The sequence below is a fragment of the Poeciliopsis prolifica genome, unplaced genomic scaffold (assembly GCF_027474105.1).
Source record: "Poeciliopsis prolifica strain line A6 unplaced genomic scaffold, Auburn_PproV2 SCAFFOLD052, whole genome shotgun sequence".
NCBI classification, from domain to species: Eukaryota; Metazoa; Chordata; class Actinopteri; order Cyprinodontiformes; family Poeciliidae; genus Poeciliopsis; species Poeciliopsis prolifica.
The window spans coordinates 3,590,906-3,608,885 of NW_026562427.1; the positions used below are offsets into that span (position 1 = coordinate 3,590,906).

The 17,980-nt window shown below is 38.3% G+C and overlaps 1 protein-coding gene across 1 annotated transcript in view; it reads right to left on the minus strand.

Annotated features, from left to right (window-relative positions):
* Positions 1–17,980, minus strand: part of csmd2 (CUB and Sushi multiple domains 2) — a 222,725-nt gene that overhangs the window by 26,386 nt on the left and 178,359 nt on the right. Inside the window, exons 41-49 of the mRNA XM_055058804.1 lie at positions 16,280–16,396; positions 15,901–16,110; positions 13,236–13,424; positions 10,882–11,059; positions 9,069–9,214; positions 8,892–8,972; positions 8,233–8,346; positions 2,555–2,743; positions 1,742–1,888 (exon numbers count right to left, since the gene is read on the minus strand). Coding sequence (XP_054914779.1) covers positions 1,742–1,888; positions 2,555–2,743; positions 8,233–8,346; positions 8,892–8,972; positions 9,069–9,214; positions 10,882–11,059; positions 13,236–13,424; positions 15,901–16,110; positions 16,280–16,396 — 1,371 coding nt within the window. The remainder of the gene's footprint in view (positions 1–1,741; positions 1,889–2,554; positions 2,744–8,232; positions 8,347–8,891; positions 8,973–9,068; positions 9,215–10,881; positions 11,060–13,235; positions 13,425–15,900; positions 16,111–16,279; positions 16,397–17,980) is intronic.

Here is a 17,980-nt window from a genome sequence, read left to right on the forward strand (position 1 = left end):
TACTGTTCACGCTGTGAACAAAGTGCAAATTCTCAATGCCCCCAAAGATGCCCATATGAATAAAAGCAAGCAACAATTTTATTTTTAATTATTACACAACCAAAACCATCCGCAAGACCAGATGGTAAAGACGTTTTTTTCTTTATCATTAGCTGGTAAACGAGTTTGCCAACTTCCACTGAAACTTAGACTGAAAGAATTTACTTCGGTCAGATCGATTGAACCTTTTGACAACAAATCAAAACATATTAAGAACATGTGAAAAAGCACTGGCATGCCAACTGCTAGAGCTAAGAAAGGGAGGGGATTTATAATACTGTAGCATTTTTTTAAAAAATGTTCCGGAAACTTTAGAGTACATAGAATTATGAATAAACCACCAGTGCGTTGCCATTTGGTCTTTCGATAAGATTATTATCAAAACATAGACAATGAACACAGTAATGGTTCTCCATATCTAAAACTTACATGGCCATGGGTAAAGATTAAATTCTCCCCAAACATGGCCAAACACAGTTGTAAAAATAAATAAAAAATAAATAAGCATTAGCAGCACAGGTACCAATAACAAGTGCTTCTCTCAACATTTGTTCGCCTTTTTTTTCACATCTTCACCTGAGGTACCAATAAATGCCAGCAGGTGTCTCAATCATTGGCCCATCTGTTTTTTTGTTGTTTTTTTTTATTTTCCTTTCCTTTCTCTTGCATGAGACAGAACAGCAGTTGCCTTTTCTGCAATCAGCCCTGCAACTTTGAATAACTTTGACTGCAGAGAGTGGTGACTAAATTGAAATAGATAAACAACAGCAGAAAGAAAGATTGAGCGGACAAGGTCAGGCTGACTCAAAGTTGATTGAAGTGATGGAGAAAATGAATGTACCTAAACAGAGAGATAGAAACAGTGATAGTTGAAATTGACAGAAAATAACTGTAGAAAACCGAGCGCGCGAGTTGCAACAAGACACTGCTGCAAGTCGTTAATGGAAGGTTTGCCCTTGGAGAGGAAATGCGGATTGATGAGTAGCATAGCTGAATTTATTGAATGTATCAGTGCCATCTGTTTTTTTTTTTTTCTTCTTCTTCTTCTTCCCACACCAGAAGGCAATTCCATATTGACCATGGTAACTTCTGGGTTCTCAGGGATCACTTAGTCTGTCATTTAATCTGTCACGATGAAAACCGTCAGTCTTAGAAACAAACAATTAAAAAGTGAAGGAGGCAGGAGAAAAAGCAGAAGAGAGAGATGACAGAACATCCGGCTGGGGAGAAAGAAAGCTCCACCAAAGGGAGGAGAGAGACAATTAGTCAATCTGGCTGAGTGGTGTTGATACAGAACAGGGGGAGCCTTTTAAATATTTACACAGTCATAATTCACAGCAAGTTATGCAGGTGTCGTATACGAACAAATCCTTCATGGGAGCAGGACAAAACGGAGGAGTAATAAGCAACAAGCAATGCATGAAACCGCGCTTGCTAATTCCTAGGTCTTGGCATGCGGCAAGATGTCTGTGCAGATGCCTGCTGCACCCATTAGGCTCTGACAGAGCTGGGTCATATTTTTGGCTTTCTATGGCACAGTTGGCAGCCCAGATGTCGGTCTTAAAGGAAAAGTAAATTAAACACGCGACTAATGAGATCAAACTCACAACAAGGCCCTAAAAATGACGAGTCCGAAATAGCTTCCGCGCGGCAAATCGATCATGGCGTGATGAGGCAGTGTTCTGGAATGTCTGTCCCTTACCTGAATAACGGATGCGGAAGCCTTTGTGGCTGGTGGTGTGATCAAAAGACCAGTGCAGGTAGACTTTGTTACTGGAGCTCGTGATGCTCAGCGGGCTGGAATAATTACCACTGAGGGTAATAAGAAGCGGGCTCTGTCTGGATGGACCTGGATGAAGATATGACGACAAACCACAATTAAAGTTTCAGAAAGCTGAAAGAAGAAAAAACAAACTACAAAAGTCTGGATCTGTCATCCAGTAGATCAAGATTTTTCAAAATCTTGAAATACTTCATTTTTTATGAATTGTGTCAAGTTGCAAATGAAAAGTTTGTTGAACTCTTAACTGTGGGAAAAAAGAGAGAGAGAGAGAGAGAGAGAGAGAGAGAGAGAGAGAGAGAGAGAGAGAGAGACGACTGCAGACCATAATTGGCTTAGCAGCCTCAAGGTTAACAATTGCCTGTTCCTCTCCAGTCGGCAGAAGATAAAAAGTACTAATCAGCATCGCCGCTGTGTATCCCACCACCATTTTCTCAGAGCTGCCGGGCAGAGTTGCTGACTTTGCCTCTAATCAAATTCAAATGTACAAGGCAGATGCAGATGTTCTGCCACCATGAAAGGGGAACTGTGTGTGATTTTCTGTTAGTGGAGGCAGATAGCTTTGTTAGAGACAGTTTATTTAGCTGCCTTGGTTTATTTAGCCTTTAACTGTGGTTTTCTGAGGGAAAAGAAGTATTTACGCAACACTATGGACATTAAGAAAGTTTTTTCAGAGAACGATATAGATCATAAACGTCAATGAGATTAAATTGTAGACAGAGTGACAAGACCCACCATCAAAGACTTCAAGCTCATCAAACTGACGGCTGGTTTGAAAGTGTTCGATAGTGAAGGTGATGTTGTAGCCGGGCTCCACTTTAACAACCCAGGAGCAAGACTCGAAATGAGGAAAGCCGGTGCCTGGTGACTGGCTCATAATGACGCCTGTGGAAGCCGTCAGCACCTCATTCATTGGACATGTCACTGGGGAGAGGAAAGAGAGAGCGAGACAAAAGGAGCTATTATTTTGAAGCATTGAGATAATGATCCTGTTTATGTTTTGCCAGCATTGTTTTATAATTGCAGATCACGTCGAGTGATTGTTCGTTCATTTTAGTGAATTCAATTTACCTTGAAGCATAAATTGGACTGTTTAGGTTCACATTGAGGCTGCAGAGAAATTCAATGTAACTAAAAGCATGGCTAAGGCTAATTGTCATTCACGTCTGGGTGCTGTCACAGGAAAACAAACTCAATGCATGCTAACTCGGACTACTAAACAGCTTATGTTTAATATCATTGACTCGCTATGAGCATATTCACCTCTTTGCCCATTGTCAACAAAACAGATGTGAAGCTAAGTTGGCGGGGTAAGTCTCACGTCAGCCTTGAAGCGCTATTGCTGTGGCACATCTGGGCACACTAGATCGTTCCCCTCATCACATTTCCTTCCTGTTGCCAGAATTCATCTCCTCAAAATCCTTCGACATTTTCTAGACTTTTCAGTCGTGTTTCGGCCATGTTCCTATCTGATCTGTTTTTGTTGCAGTGCTGTAAGAAAACAATGGCATTATCTGCCATTAGGTTGGTGCTACCCAAAACAAGCTATAGCATCAAAGAATGTGTCTCACTGTTATAGTGAGACAATGTGATACTCAACTATTGTTGAGGTTTTTTTTTTTTTTTTTTTTTTTTTTTACTGTATCCACCTGGCACTGGCAATGATAGATTGTGAAATATTCCACAATGAAGAGAAGAAATTAGTATGCATTTCTCATGATGCATAATGATTCTAGCATTGGGATTTGTTTTCAGATCATTTTTATTTCTTCTCATTTTCCAAACAAACTTAAAATTCCATAGTGTTTTATGAATTAGGTCAAAGTAAAATTGTGCACAAATATAAAATACAAATACATATAATATGAAAAGTGTATATCGGTGGGCACATGTAGCCTACCAAGAGCTCAAAATAAAAAAAAAAATTGTTCAAATTTTAGCACAATTTTCCATCCTGGCTGCTTGTATGGTCAATCTTGCTCTTGTCATTATTGTCTGTTTCAGTGGACAACCTTATCTTGGTAGGTTTGCAGGTATGCTAAGTAATTTTCATTTTAGGATAAGTGAAGTGATCTAAAACATGCTCAAATTTTGGGATATTGTTTAACAGCACATCTGGTGTTTTTCTTGGTCTCAAAGATGGTAACTGTCCGCTGAGGTTCTTTTACACACACCTGAGCTCATCACAAAACGTCTGCATTAATCCAGATAGTAAATAAAACATAAGGGAATATGTTTTAGAAAAATGAAGCGGCATAATTATAAGCTACTTTGTGTGTGTCTAGTACATCACATCCCAGTGGCATATAATTAAGTTCACAGTGAAGTGCGGAACGGTAAACGTTTTAAAAGACCAAAAGTGGTTATAACAAATAAAATCAGAGAAAAAAATAAATCCATAAAGTTTTAGAAAGAGAGTAAAACTACCTCAAAGTTAATGTGCCAAGACGTGGATTAAAGTGTTTATCAAACAAGACTGGAGAAAATCTATTGAGGGATGTAAATGTCCCCACTGTGAGGCAATGTTTGAATACCTAAGCCTCTTTTGCCTGAAGGTAAAGGAGCTCTCACCACTTACCAGTCTTATTAAAGTGAGAAAAACTCAATGTTCTTGTTCAAGAACCAACCCCTAAGATACAAAATCTAATGTCAGGTAACACTATCCAAACCTAAAATTCATCCAAAGGAAGGACAAAAAATTTATGATGCAATTAAAAGTTATTACCTAAAAATGTGTGACAACCAACCGTAAGTATAACACTTATCAATGCAGAAACTGAAATTAGATTTTTATTGGTTTCATTCTTCAGTATCAGTGAACTGCTCAGACTGAAAATACATTTACCAAGTCAGGTATGTCTTATAACTTAAAAAAAAAAAGCTAGATATGTCTTAGAAAAGGTTTTATCAATATTAATAAAACCTCTTGGATTTGGAGGTAGAAGATAAAATACAGACGTAAAGTTCATTAAACAATTAACTCACTGGGGAGAAATGTGTGGACAGTGACCTTTCAGGAAGCACCAGTGAGTTTAAGGTTACATTTGCTTTGTCTTGGAGCTGACAAAAGATGTAGCTGAGAGTGCAAATCCAGGGTCACTTTTTAATACTTAGCAATTTTGAAACAAAACACTGTGAATAATAGATGCACATTCTGTTAATGGATACGCACAAATGCTGATTTTTATCTCCATTCAACTGGATTTTACTCGGCATGGCATTTAATCAGGGGCAACTGAGGACAACATAAACATTAGGCTGGGTCGAGACGGAAAACAACTCGGAGTCGGGGATGGGACATAAGATTCATAAAGTGTCAGAAGGAATACATTTAGATGAACACTAAAACAGCAGGGAGAAGAAAGTTTGAAAAATAACGTTTAATGTTGCATTGATATTGTAAAACCATTCTTGTGGAGGAAGCAGGTTTTTACCAAAAATATCAAAAATGGAAAACGGTGCTGTTTTCAACAACAACAACAAAAGTTGACCATATATCACAGTTCTGTATACTGTGAGGTCCAGCTCATGAATAAATGTAATGGGCAGTGGATCTTATACAAGACAGCAAACTCAAATAAAGTGCAAATAAAAATCACTAAAAATAGTTATTTTTCATAGTCAATTCAAAACATGGCTCATATATTTTATGGAATCATCACACACAAAGTAATATGTTGAAAGCAATTATTTCAGTTAATTTTAATAGTTATATTGCATGTTCAAAATTAAATCTGTGAAATCACTACTTGATTGGTGTTCAGTGAATTACTGCATGAATGCAGCATGCCGTGGAGAACATCAGTGTGTTTTGGGTTCTTAAAGAAGCGATGACAAAATGCTTTTCCTCTTGTGTGTTTCAGGACTGGGTTAACACACATCATGCAACTGTTACAGCCCAAACTATTTCTGTGGGATAGGTTTTGAACCATTGGAGTTCACACCTTGTGAATCTGAATTCTGTCATAAATTCATGAAGAAGTTTTGTTTCACACTCCTTTTACAACCATACATTTTACCTTCACTTGACTTTCAGTTAACAGACTTACATGCAGCGCTCCACTCAACTACCTTTTATGGTCTTAACCCTCCTGCTAAAGACACCAGTGGCTGACTGATGGACAATTGTCAAGTCAGACGTTTTCCCCATGATTGCTGGGAACCAAACATTTTCTTATTTTTTTTTCAGTTGGTTTTACGTTTGCTTCTTTTAGGCTTTCTTTAGTCATCAAAATGAATAAAAATAAATGGCCTAAAAGTATGTCCCTTACTGTGATGAAAACTTTGGTTGCTACTGTTATGTAGTTGAATAACTGAAATAATAACTTTTTTTTTAAATTAATGGTATGATTCAAATCAAAAGAAGTAAGTATGTTTTAAACTTATAGGTTGAAAGTATTCCTTTTTAAGTGTATTTATGTGTCTGTATACCACTACTTTGATGAACAGAAAAGTCAGGGAGAGAAAAAGACAGATCTGGATTTAGACAGACACCCAACTGTAACCAGGTATGCATGACATTGTTATATATATTTATTTATTTTTTTTTTTTTCCAAAAGAGCCTCAGACAGCAACAAATTTCAAAGTGGAAAAAAATTGGATATATAAAGGGTACATGTGTTATGCAAGAACAGATGTCTGATGCTCGTGAGTCAGGATGAGTGGGTATATCAGTGCTAAGAATACAGAACTGACTGGTTATCTGAAAGACAATCACTAAATGATAACATGCGCTGTGTAGGCCGGCAGTATATAGTGTGTAAAATCTGTGAGGTGGTGTTTGTGGGGGTGGAGTAGCTGGATGCCCCTAGATGGGCAGAAATGGTTGTGCCTGTCAGAGCTAGAAGTGGTGATTTGATAGGTGCAGCTGCACCCAACATGTCCCCTGCATTTCAATGAGCTGTGCATGTCGTCTCTTCACTGCCCTCCAACTAAGTGTCTGACGGCCCTCTTTCTCACCTACCTTTAAACTCCAGTCCTATTCTTTCCTTATGCACTACATTTCTGGCGACTTCTCCACCTTTTCTCGAAAAGAACAGCCTTTTACTTTTTGAGGGCCAGCTCATCCAGGGCTGACTCATACTGTTCTGATACTTCTTTTATCCTCTTTCTCTTTGTTTTCTGCTTCCAAAAACCTTAACCTTACGATGCTACCCTTTATCTCTCAAAGGACTAATAATAATAATAATAATAAATAATTGGGAAATGTCAGGGAATCTACAAGGTAATACATGATGCTCAGGGTTATATCAAGCTTGAACTTTAGCAGGTTCAAATATCCAAGGGTAAGACACAAAAAGAACTTGGAGGAAATTGGAAATCACATAAACTCCAGTTTTTATGTCAAGATAGATTTTATACTTTCTTTTTTGTTCACTGGGTTTTTTCTGTATCTTTTCACTTCATGTTTTCTGTCTATTTTACTCCTAATGTGTAGCATTTAAATGGTACTTGTAAGTTATAGTTGTTATCAAGACCAAAGGACACACAAATTCACTCTTCTACTACTACCCAGCAGGGAGAGACAAGAAGCATTTAGTGTGTGAAAATCACCACAAGAACAGAAAAGATGTATGCGATTGTGATCTTGTGAAGTTAAAAAAAAAAAAAAAAAAAAAAAGCAGAGAAACCCCTCGACACTCCCAAAGATGCATTTTATACAACAGATGGTATTAATCTAAGGCTGTGCATGGGGTGCAGGGGAATCCTTTGGGACCACCATATTTGTAGCATTCTCTAAAGGAGCCATCCCTAACCTCCTGGGACTCGAGCAAAAGCCAAAGAATTGGTATCTACAAAGAAATGTGGTGCCTGTGCTGCATCACGACAACAGATCCCCCTTGGAGGGCAGAAAGATGGCGAAACACAGCCTAATGCTCCAGTCTGATAAGACAAAGCACTATTAAAAATAAATACACAAAAAACCTCAATCAGTAGATGATGGCCGTCTCAACAAGTGTCGCAACATTCCAGTTGAGAGTTTTTACATCAATGTCAAGTTTTTCCTATCAAGACAGACCTGTTAACTTTTAAACCAGTCTTCTTCAACACTGCAGGTTCTCTGGCATTTATTGATTATATTTCAATCGTTTGAAACTGAATATAGATTGGGGGTGTCCTAAAGTGATTCTGAGAGTTTGCAAGCTTTTTTTTTTTATTTTACCATGTTGACGGTAAACTATTAGAACTCATCCTTTCTCTGTTATACTCCAAGGGTTTACAATAACATTCAGTGTTAGAGTCTGCATTAACACTTGTTGAAAGGAAATGAAAATGCTAAATAAATTATCTTACCTAGAAGATTACAAGACCAAAGCTCTAGATTATGTTACAAATGGGGTGCAAATGATCATCCAGACAGATTAAAAAGGCAGAGCTGTTGTACATTTCAGAGTTGCACACCATCACTTACCATCACATGACGGTGGGGGGCCTTCAAACTCTAAGTGTGTTCCTAGTCGACATGTCAGGATGCTATTTCCACTTAACTGGTAGCCTGGGAGACATCTGTAGCGAACTATATCACCTGATCAGAGAGGTGGAAAGGAAGGAGGTAAATTCAGAGATGTGCAGGTGGTGGGTACAACAAAATCCAATCCTAGCATAGTGCAATTCCTGGGTCTCCCTCAGAAAGGAGGAAAATTACCATTTGCAGAAACAAATTACCATAATAATAAACTCCCAATGGATGGAGCGTATGTAGTTCAGAATAACAAGTAATCACACAGGCATGAAAATAAAGAGATAATCAAACATCATCTCTATTTTAACAGAAGACAACAGAAATATGTTATAAGCAATGGTCCCACATCCCCCGTTCTGATTATTTTCTCCCATTCTTCTCCATGTAATATAAATGATAGGAAGTTTCACTCAACCTAAAGCAATTTAAATGGTTAATGCCAGGATGTTATTTCCCTTTGGGATTAAAGGTTCAGAATGCAACACTTTCCCAAATCACAATGACGCCAAATCCAATCTGAAATGACAGCTGCGGCGAGATATCAGTGATTATGTGTCTGCCTCTGTACATGCATTCTATGAAATTTAGGTGACAGTATTTCCACCTACCGATTTTGAATTCTTTGCTTGCCATCAGGATCTCTGCATTAGGAATGATGGGCGGAGGCAGGCAGTACTGAAGTCTGTAAGCTTTATGCAATGGAGCAGATTTGAAAGGAGTGAAAACACAGATTATTCAGAATTATTATTCAGAAATTCTTGAATATAATAAGATCATTTCCATACCTTGATAGCTAATCCGGAATAATCCGCCCTTCTCCGTGTTGCTGCGGAATCGAATCAGCACCTGATTGGATGTGCTACTGGGTGGGTCATTAGGCTCTCCGTCTGTGAAGACACCTAGTTTTCGAGTTGTCTCCTGCGGACCATCCCTAAAGAGAAGAAATATCACAGGTAGACCCTCAAACACCTGAAACAGCAGCACACAAAAGAGCACCTTAAAAATGTGCAAAGGGTCCGACAAAGAAGCCAGAGTACACCGCACGACAGATTATTATTATTAAGCTTTCATCTGTCTCACAAAGCCTGACTCTTCTTTAAACGCAAACACATTTCACTGGCTTGCTTCAGATTAATAGGACAGAATAAGGTAAATATTACAGATACGAGTGGAACGACAGGTCTGGGTTGCGTTGCTCCTGTTAACAGACGTCCAAAGGGAGTGCCTCTGGAAGCGGTGGCCCTGACTTGGCAGTCCCCTGGTGTGGGCATGGCCAATTAAGCCAGTTCCCAGATTCCAGCCACAACCATTCAGCTTAAAAACCATCTGTCTTTGGCTGTCAGACTGGGCATGGGAGATTACAAGCAGCTCTGGAAACGACTGGCTAGGGAATGCTGCCTGACAGCAGTCTAGCCAAGCCACCATTATGGGGCCCATTTCCTTGGCTCAGTGGTTCGGTGAATAGATACACAGCAACGTTAACTGGAAGTGGGGAATGTGATAGTCTGCACCGCGACTCTCCTGGAACTTTTTTGAGAAAGATTGCAACTGGTGCCACTGACAGGGAAAAAGACAACAATGAGAATGGTCATTCTGTCAGGTCTTTGGAGTTTGACCTCCATGAAACCCTCCATGATCAAAAAAATGAATACAAATAATAAACAGATGTCAGCCCAGACATTGTGAGCAATTTGTGTGGTCGTTCAGCTTCCTGGGTCACTGGCAGTAACATCTCTGGTCTCCATGAGAGCTGGGACTTTTGGATGCTTTTGCGGGGGAGTGGGGATGAATCAAGACCGGAAACCGCCATGCATGTAAAATCCTGCCTCTGGTGTTAAATATGGCAGGTCAAGCCTTTTGCAAACAATGAAAGGAAGAATTATCTGTCTGAATATCAGCCAGGCATGAGGACAAAAATCAGTCATCCAAAATTCCTGACAAATGAGCACATTTTTCATATGAAAATAGCCATGCACCACTTATTCATCTGATATTTCATCCAGAGTTTATAAATGTCATATCACAGGTAGCTAATCAAGAAATTAAGTGCAACACCAAAACCTCTTGGACATTTATTTCCCACAAATAAACTGCATATAGAAAACAACATTAAATGTAAATGAAAAGAGAAACTACAAGGTGGAACTGACCAATTTTCAGCTTTGCTTGATCTGATTAATGATTGTACAGGAAGCATTTTGACATATCCATTTTTTTACGGTCACTTAAAGCATCATGCATGAGTAATCCCAGGTTGAGATCATCACAACACTCTTCAGTGTGGACCTTGTTGGTACAACTCAAAGTTAGCTATTTTTAGTATCAGTAAGTAATGAGTTCAGAGAACTCAGAAAAGTGGTGAGACATTTAACTTGCTCCTAGTATAAATACGTTTTGACCACTTGTGATAAGAACTACATAGTTCACCAAAAAAAAAAAAAGAAAATGGCTTGAAATCACTTTTACAGCTCAAAGCAGCTTTAAAAAAAAAAAAAGATCTCAGAAATTGAGCAAATATTTGGCATTTGTAGCTATTATAGCCACAATATACCAAATACGTCATCCCTGAAATGTCTGTATACTTCTATCATTTCTTACCAGACAGTTATGAAGTCATGCGGCCCATGAACCTGAAGCAGAGTGAAATTGAGTTTGATTCCAAAGCCAGGAGCCACTGAAATGAGCCAGGTGCAGTCAGCTGAGTTTGGGTACTCCTCCGGGTATCCTGGGGAGAAGATGGTCCTGTTGTCTGATGTGATGTTGCCACCACAAGGCACTGAGAGAATATGGAGGAGGGGGAGAGGGGGAGATAAAATTTACATAATGCACCGGGTCAGGAATACTGTACAACTACGCAGGCACATAAACAGAAAGTGGCGATTTTTCACTCTCCACCTCTTTTGCTTCCCTTCTCGGTGTCTCTTCCTCTCTCGACCTCACTCTTCGTCTATTGCCCAGGCACTTGTATGAGCTAAAGATTAGCCAGTAAAGCCTTTTAGTAAGAGGGGAGTTGGATGGAGTGTTTCGCAAAGATAAGGGCTCAACCCTTTTCCATTGAGGCTGTAGCGAAGGAGCGCAGGATGAGGGAGGGGGTGTTAGCAAGCGCCAAGTTCCTTGTGTGCTTATATGTGTGCCTGTACTAATATAGATATAAATATATATATAAATATAAGGAGTAGATGTATATGGATGTGTTAACTTAGACTGCAAGAAAGGCTGTAACAGAATGAGAATGTCAAGACCGCCAACACTTGAACCTCCAGGTACACAGAGGATTGATATCTTGGGGCAAAAACAAAAAAGAAAAGTAACAAACTGACACAGCCACAGAGAAACACACTAGTTGAAATCACTGCACACAGCCTCTAAACCACATACAGAGGAATTGGGCATTTTTTAAAAATATTCCTTTGAAACTCGGGTGGTTCTAACTAAGTGAATGGTTTAAAGTTGCTTGACATTCCCGCTGGTGTCCCTCATATCCGCGGTGGGGGAGGGAGAGAAAATTCAGGCAGAATAATAATCGCAGCAGTGCAGGCACTTCCAGGAAGCCAGCCAGGGTGTTGAGCTTCACGGCACACTCTCGGATTGCTGCATGTATAAACTCAAAGATGTTTCGTGTTTCATCCCCCGCTGTTTCATGTGTGTGTTCTAGATATACTGTTTGGGGTTCTAGTCCAACGGGCTAGTAGGCACCTCTGTATCACATTTTAAATGACCTATTGATCAGATCCATTGATTAGAATCTCAACACTTTGAGGAGTAATCCCTCTGGTCAATGCATTGAGTACACAGACACTTGAGCCTAATGTAAAAACAAGGGTATGTCTGAAAAAGGTCAAGGTGAAAACTGGAAATATTAAAGTTGTGGAGTACAAAATCCAAGTATCCAAGTATCCGAGTACAAAAAAAAGTTCAAAATCAATGCAGCACATCAAAATATGATAGAGTCAGAAATGCTTGTATGATAAACTTTTCCTTTTCTTAATTGTCTTTATAATCCAACTTCTTTCTGCTTTTCCATTTTTAAGTTTTGAGAGAGAAAAATAAAACAAATCAAAATTTGTAGTGAACTAGCTCTGTTCAAGCATATAAAACTTTTTATATCCATATATGAAAATGAAAGAGCAAAAAAAGAGCCAGTGTGAGAGAGGAGGAAATTAGATGCCAAAGGTCGGTTGGGTGAACACAGCAAGCATGCTATAATAATAATAATGCAACAACAAGCAGGTTAGTGCAGCAGAGATGGCAAAATCAATGCATTTGTGTCCTGTTAAAGGAAATCTATTCAAGTACAACAGAGAGGGGACGAAAGATCCGGTTTTGCTCTTATAGGGTCAAGTGAAGCTCTTAAAACTGCAATGCCTTTACTTTTAAAAGAAGCACAAAACAGAACACAAAACTACATTGCATATAGTCAGAGCAACTTTATATATATATATGTGTGCGTGTGCTTCTATTTATCTTCCGGTTCCCCTATTTGAAGTCCCGCTTTCATGGCCAGGCTTTCACCTCCTTCTGTAATTTTGCCTGGCTTATTGAATAATCGACAGCTGGAGCGTGAGAATGTGTGTCAAGGACATAGCAAAAGAAAGAGCACCGATTACTTTTTCTTTTCAATTTAGATCCTCTTTTATTCATCTTTTATTTGTCTCCACTCCTCTTTAGCACAGTATTGATTTTCATTAAAGACTACTTTGCCTCATTAATAGGGGATAATAACTCACTGTAATTACATTATTCATAATAGGTAATCATTATCTCCATGGCTGCATTTTACACTAATGATGTAAGAGCTCAATAAATTCCTAACAGGAAGTTATCATGTAATGAGGTTAGTCTTGCATTCATGCATGTCTGGAATTATTTTACCATTTCATTTATAAATAAAACTTAGTTCGATGTTACGAAGGCGGCGTCGGAGGACTTTTTTTTCTTTTTTTGTGACCTACCTTCGCAGCGAGGAAATGGGTGGTCCCAGTTGCGGGTGGTGCCATGCTCACAGGTGAGGATGGAATGTCCCATCAATTGATATCCAGGCAGACACTCAAAGGAAATGGACTGGCCCACATTATAGCCTGCGCCGACCACCACTCCATAACGGAAAGGTTCTGGGTCGGGGCATTCCTGTAGCTCATACGCTGTAGCAAAAAAAAAAAAAAAAAAGCAAGGAAAAATGGTAGTATTTAGTTAAACAAAAAAAAAATATTAAATTTAAAATAAATTGATTATTTTAAGGTTAAGTTTTGAGATGATAATTGCAAATTATTTTGATGTGAATCTTTTCATCAGTGGTAGAAATCTCTCTGTGTCAGAATGAGGCAGGATGTTCGAGCAACATCTCAGTGGCAAATCCAAATCTGGTCATTACATGATTTAGCTAAAAATGTATTGCCAGTTTTTTGTTTTTTTTCTGAAGTCTTATGCAAAAGCTTTCCATTAAGCAACAATGTAAAACTGCAGGGCTAAAGGACTATTTCTTGTTCTCTGAGAAAAGAACATTTTTAATTCAGCTCTATTCCAAAATCTATGACAAGACTCTATCCATTAAGTAAATACACTCATTTAAAAAGTAGTTCCTGTATTATGTTTGTACCAGTGGTAATGCTGTGTTCGACACATGGACAAATGAGTTCAATGGGCATTCATTTCATTTTTTAACAAAACTGCAGCGCTCTACACAAATAAGGAATTGGAAAGTTATTAATCTTGTATATCTTTCAAGTACAGTATATCACCAAGGTTCTTAGAGATTTCACAGAATAGTTTTCTTTTTTTTTTACACATTTCCCCACTTTCTTTTTTTGGCCTACATGCTAGCCAGGTAAACTCATCACATATTTTTCGTCTCTTTGACTTTGTATTCTAATCTACTGTTGCAATGGTCCTTAATTTTGTCAAGTTAGTTGCTTTAAGCATTAAAAAGAGGACGGTATTTACTTAGTAGTTTTAGAAGTTGTTCTGTGAGCAGGGGGTTGCTTTGGAGTCCTCGACTTGATAAAAAACATAGAATTGCAAACCATTTGCCATATAAACAAATTTCTCATAATCTCAATGATTTTGTCAGCTTTAATCCCAAATACAGCCTAACTCGGGCTGAAAATGTGTCATTTTCCCTCAAGACACCAGCGTGGGAACATAAACACTTGATAGTCACCAGTTCCAAAATCTTTGATCACATAAAATATTAGAAGATTAATATTCACTTTGTTATTGTTCTTCTCACATAGTTAAGCTCAAATGTTTTCAGAGTACAGCAAAGATTTAAAAAAAAGAGTAGTTCTTTAGTTACAATCATTTTAGAGAGAACTATATCCCAAAACATATCAAGCAGATGGCACAACTTCCTAAACTCTAGTGGGTTTAGAAATGGCTGGAGTTCACACTCTGGCATCCAGTCTGTTTGCTTTTGTTTTTTTATACAATGCACCCTACCTGTATTTTACATTTCCAATTCCCCATCAATATATCATTGTTGTTCCAATCTCTTTTCCTTCACTCTTCCCCTCAGCTAGGGGAGCTTGCGGGGGGAAAAACCCACAAGAGGCACATTTGAATTGTGCTGCAGGAGTATGATGCAGTTACTGGAGGTACTGAAGGTAAATAATTGTCACTTTTCCCACTTCAGGATATGCGACTAGAGCAGGCAGTGAGCCTTGATGGTAGGGATATAAAAATGACTAAAGGATTTGATTTCTATGGATCGCAGCCTCCCTTTGTGGAAGATAACTCATGCAAATACTGCAGAAAAAGGGAATTTGCAAACACAAAGCTTGATTTATATGCTAATTTGCACATAATTATGTAAATGAACAATGCTACCTTTCGATTTGCTGGCACGCTTGTTGACTCATTAAAATACAAACTTTGGTAGCCTGTTGCATGTTTAGATAAGGGCAATTTTCCTAATGGAGATATGAATGGAAAGCTTTTAATTTACACATAGCAATACCTTCGCTCATCAGATCAACAGTTTTTTCTTCCAATGTACATATGGAAAAATCAACTAAGTGTGCTTATTTCTTAGACCCCACTTTAAGATAAATTTAGAAATAAACTAAGTTTATCTGAATGACTGTATATAAATGAGCAATGTAGCCTTGGGAAATTATGCAATTTCCCCAAACTTTTCCATGCTTTTAATCACAAATCAAAATGTCAATGTGACAGACCAACCTCTCCCTAACTCTGATATCCCTAAATAAAATCCATGGCAAATAGTTCCTTTTAAAAGTCAATCAATTATTAGGGTTCAGCGCTTTTCTTCCTGCAAAGCTATGAAAGAACTACAGAATCTAAACAAACATGAAATGTTTGGAAAACTATCATTTTCCATCCACTTTACAATCACGCTCTTCTTTGTGTTAGTCTATTCCATAAACTCAATAATACAGCCAAGTGTAACATCACAAAATGTAAATAGCTTTAAGAGATATGAATCCCTTGGCGTTGTAGTTGTATTCTTTGATGACAGAGTGAACTTCATTATGGCTATTTTGGGTTATTCATTAATCCACTAGCCCCTTTGAAAGAAGCAGTTCCTGCATTTTGTCAAGAAAAATCTAAATTTTTGTAAGCCCCTTGACCACATCATTTTCTTCTTGCTTGGGTTCTTACCTTGATACTCGAACCTGAAACCTGGTTTGTTCTGCGAGTGGTCACTGTGGAAATAAACTGTGGTCTCGTGGGAAGTAGTGAGAAGAGGTGGCGGGACGTCCTGGCCACTGAATCGACCAATCACAGCACTAGTCTCAAGAGGCCCGTTCCGTATCTCTAGGAAGTCATGGTTGGCCTCCGTTGAAAAGTTAAGGAACTGTATGTGGGCTCCTGGGACAAATAGGGTGGAAAAATAGTTTTATGGAATTAGAAACTGAAACCCAGTTCTATTGCACATCATCTTTAATGTGAATGACTTGTAGAGCATGACCGCATTTGTCTTCTGCAGGTACATAAAAAGTCAACTTGATATGCTCTGAAAGTCTCTGATGATGCTCACCGTAACCGACTGGCAGGTATATTCTCCAGGTGCAATCACTGTTGCTAGGGTAGTTGCCAGGGAAACCAGGACTGAGAATCATCCCCTCCATATCCTCCCGGATTCCCCCACATTGTGCTGGCGGAGTCCAGACAACACATTTCATTAGCATAACGCAAAAAATAAACCATTTAAATAAAAAAAAAATATTTAAATGCATACATATGCATTCCTGTGTAACAAAGTGAATTGTTTGGCAGTATAAGTTAGAATCTGTTGTGTTTTGATAAGTAATTGAATTGAATGCCTTTCTCTTTGTTGCATAGATTACACACAGGAAAATTGTTCCAGCAAGAGCGCACCAAACACTCACACTTGTCAATCAGTGAACAAGCAATGAAATATCAACTATTTAAAACAACGAAGCACACTGGAGGCAAAATTACACAAATATTAAAGCCAATCGTCCTTCTTTAATATGAGATTAGGTCGAAGCTGCAACAGGTATCATCGAGATCCTTGAATGTCTTTTTGCTTGACCCCTTTGCTAAGACCAGTATGCTTTAGGGTTTTCAGGATTCAGGGGAGGGAACTCAAATCCCTCCACTGTGTCTAGAGGGCAGATCTATGGAGACCACTGAAACACAGTCACATAAAAAATAAAAATAAAAAAAAGAATGGTAAATAAAAAAGCAAAATAAATAAACAAAAGTTCTATGTCAGATTAAATAAAATAAGATTTTTAATTAAAACAGAACACTGCCCTTATGAACGAAGCAACTTTTCATTCATGAGAACATCTGTGAAAATTAATTACTTCATGGATTCTCAAGCAGGAATATCTTCTGCTCTGAGATCCTGCCCCGAAATTAATACATTAATTTGGAAAAAAAATGGATGAACATTCAGCCATCTCTGTGGAGATAACAGACAAAAAAAAAAAAAAAAAACCCTGCAAATACAATATAGTAGATCAAGAATTAAATGGGACAAAAAATGTACAGACGTCAGAGGGGGAAGAAAGAAACAGGAAAATTGGGTGCTTGTGGCAGTGATTCTCAGATAGAGAATAAGTACAGGGTTAAACGCTATCCTGTAGGAGCCAGATGTAATCAGAAAACTGCTGATGCCTGTAAACACGATGAATCTTCCTCCCGTTTCATCCAATCAGTGTTGAGATGGAACTAATTAGGCAATAGTAGGTTGTTCCAATAAGCACAGCTCATTTGTCAAGGCTATTTCACAGGCAGAGACGCTTTGCAAAAGAGAGTGAGAACCTAATACATTTTCTTTCATTGAATATACTCAATTTTGCAAGGTTAAATGCTACATTCATTTGAAGGTACAAATGCAAAAAACAAAACAAAAACCAATTTCTATACCTTTTGAGTGCTTTAAAAAGAGGAGGTGTACGCGTGTGTGCGTGTGTGTGTGAGGAAGGCCATCTCTAGCATGTGTTTTTTTTTTTTTTTTTTGGCAGAACACGATGAAGGAAAGGCAGAAAAAAAGACAAAAACACATTAAGACAGATATCAAAATCTGCCATTTAAAGGCTGACAAACCTATATCCTTGATCTTGATTAAGCAGATTATCAAAAGCACCAAAAGAAACATGGAAAGGAAGTAAAAAGACAATGATACAAGAGCTAAATTTTATTGATTGTGTTTTGCTGAACACTGAATATCCGCCCCTGTTTTAAGTGTTTTATAGCCTCTGAAAGG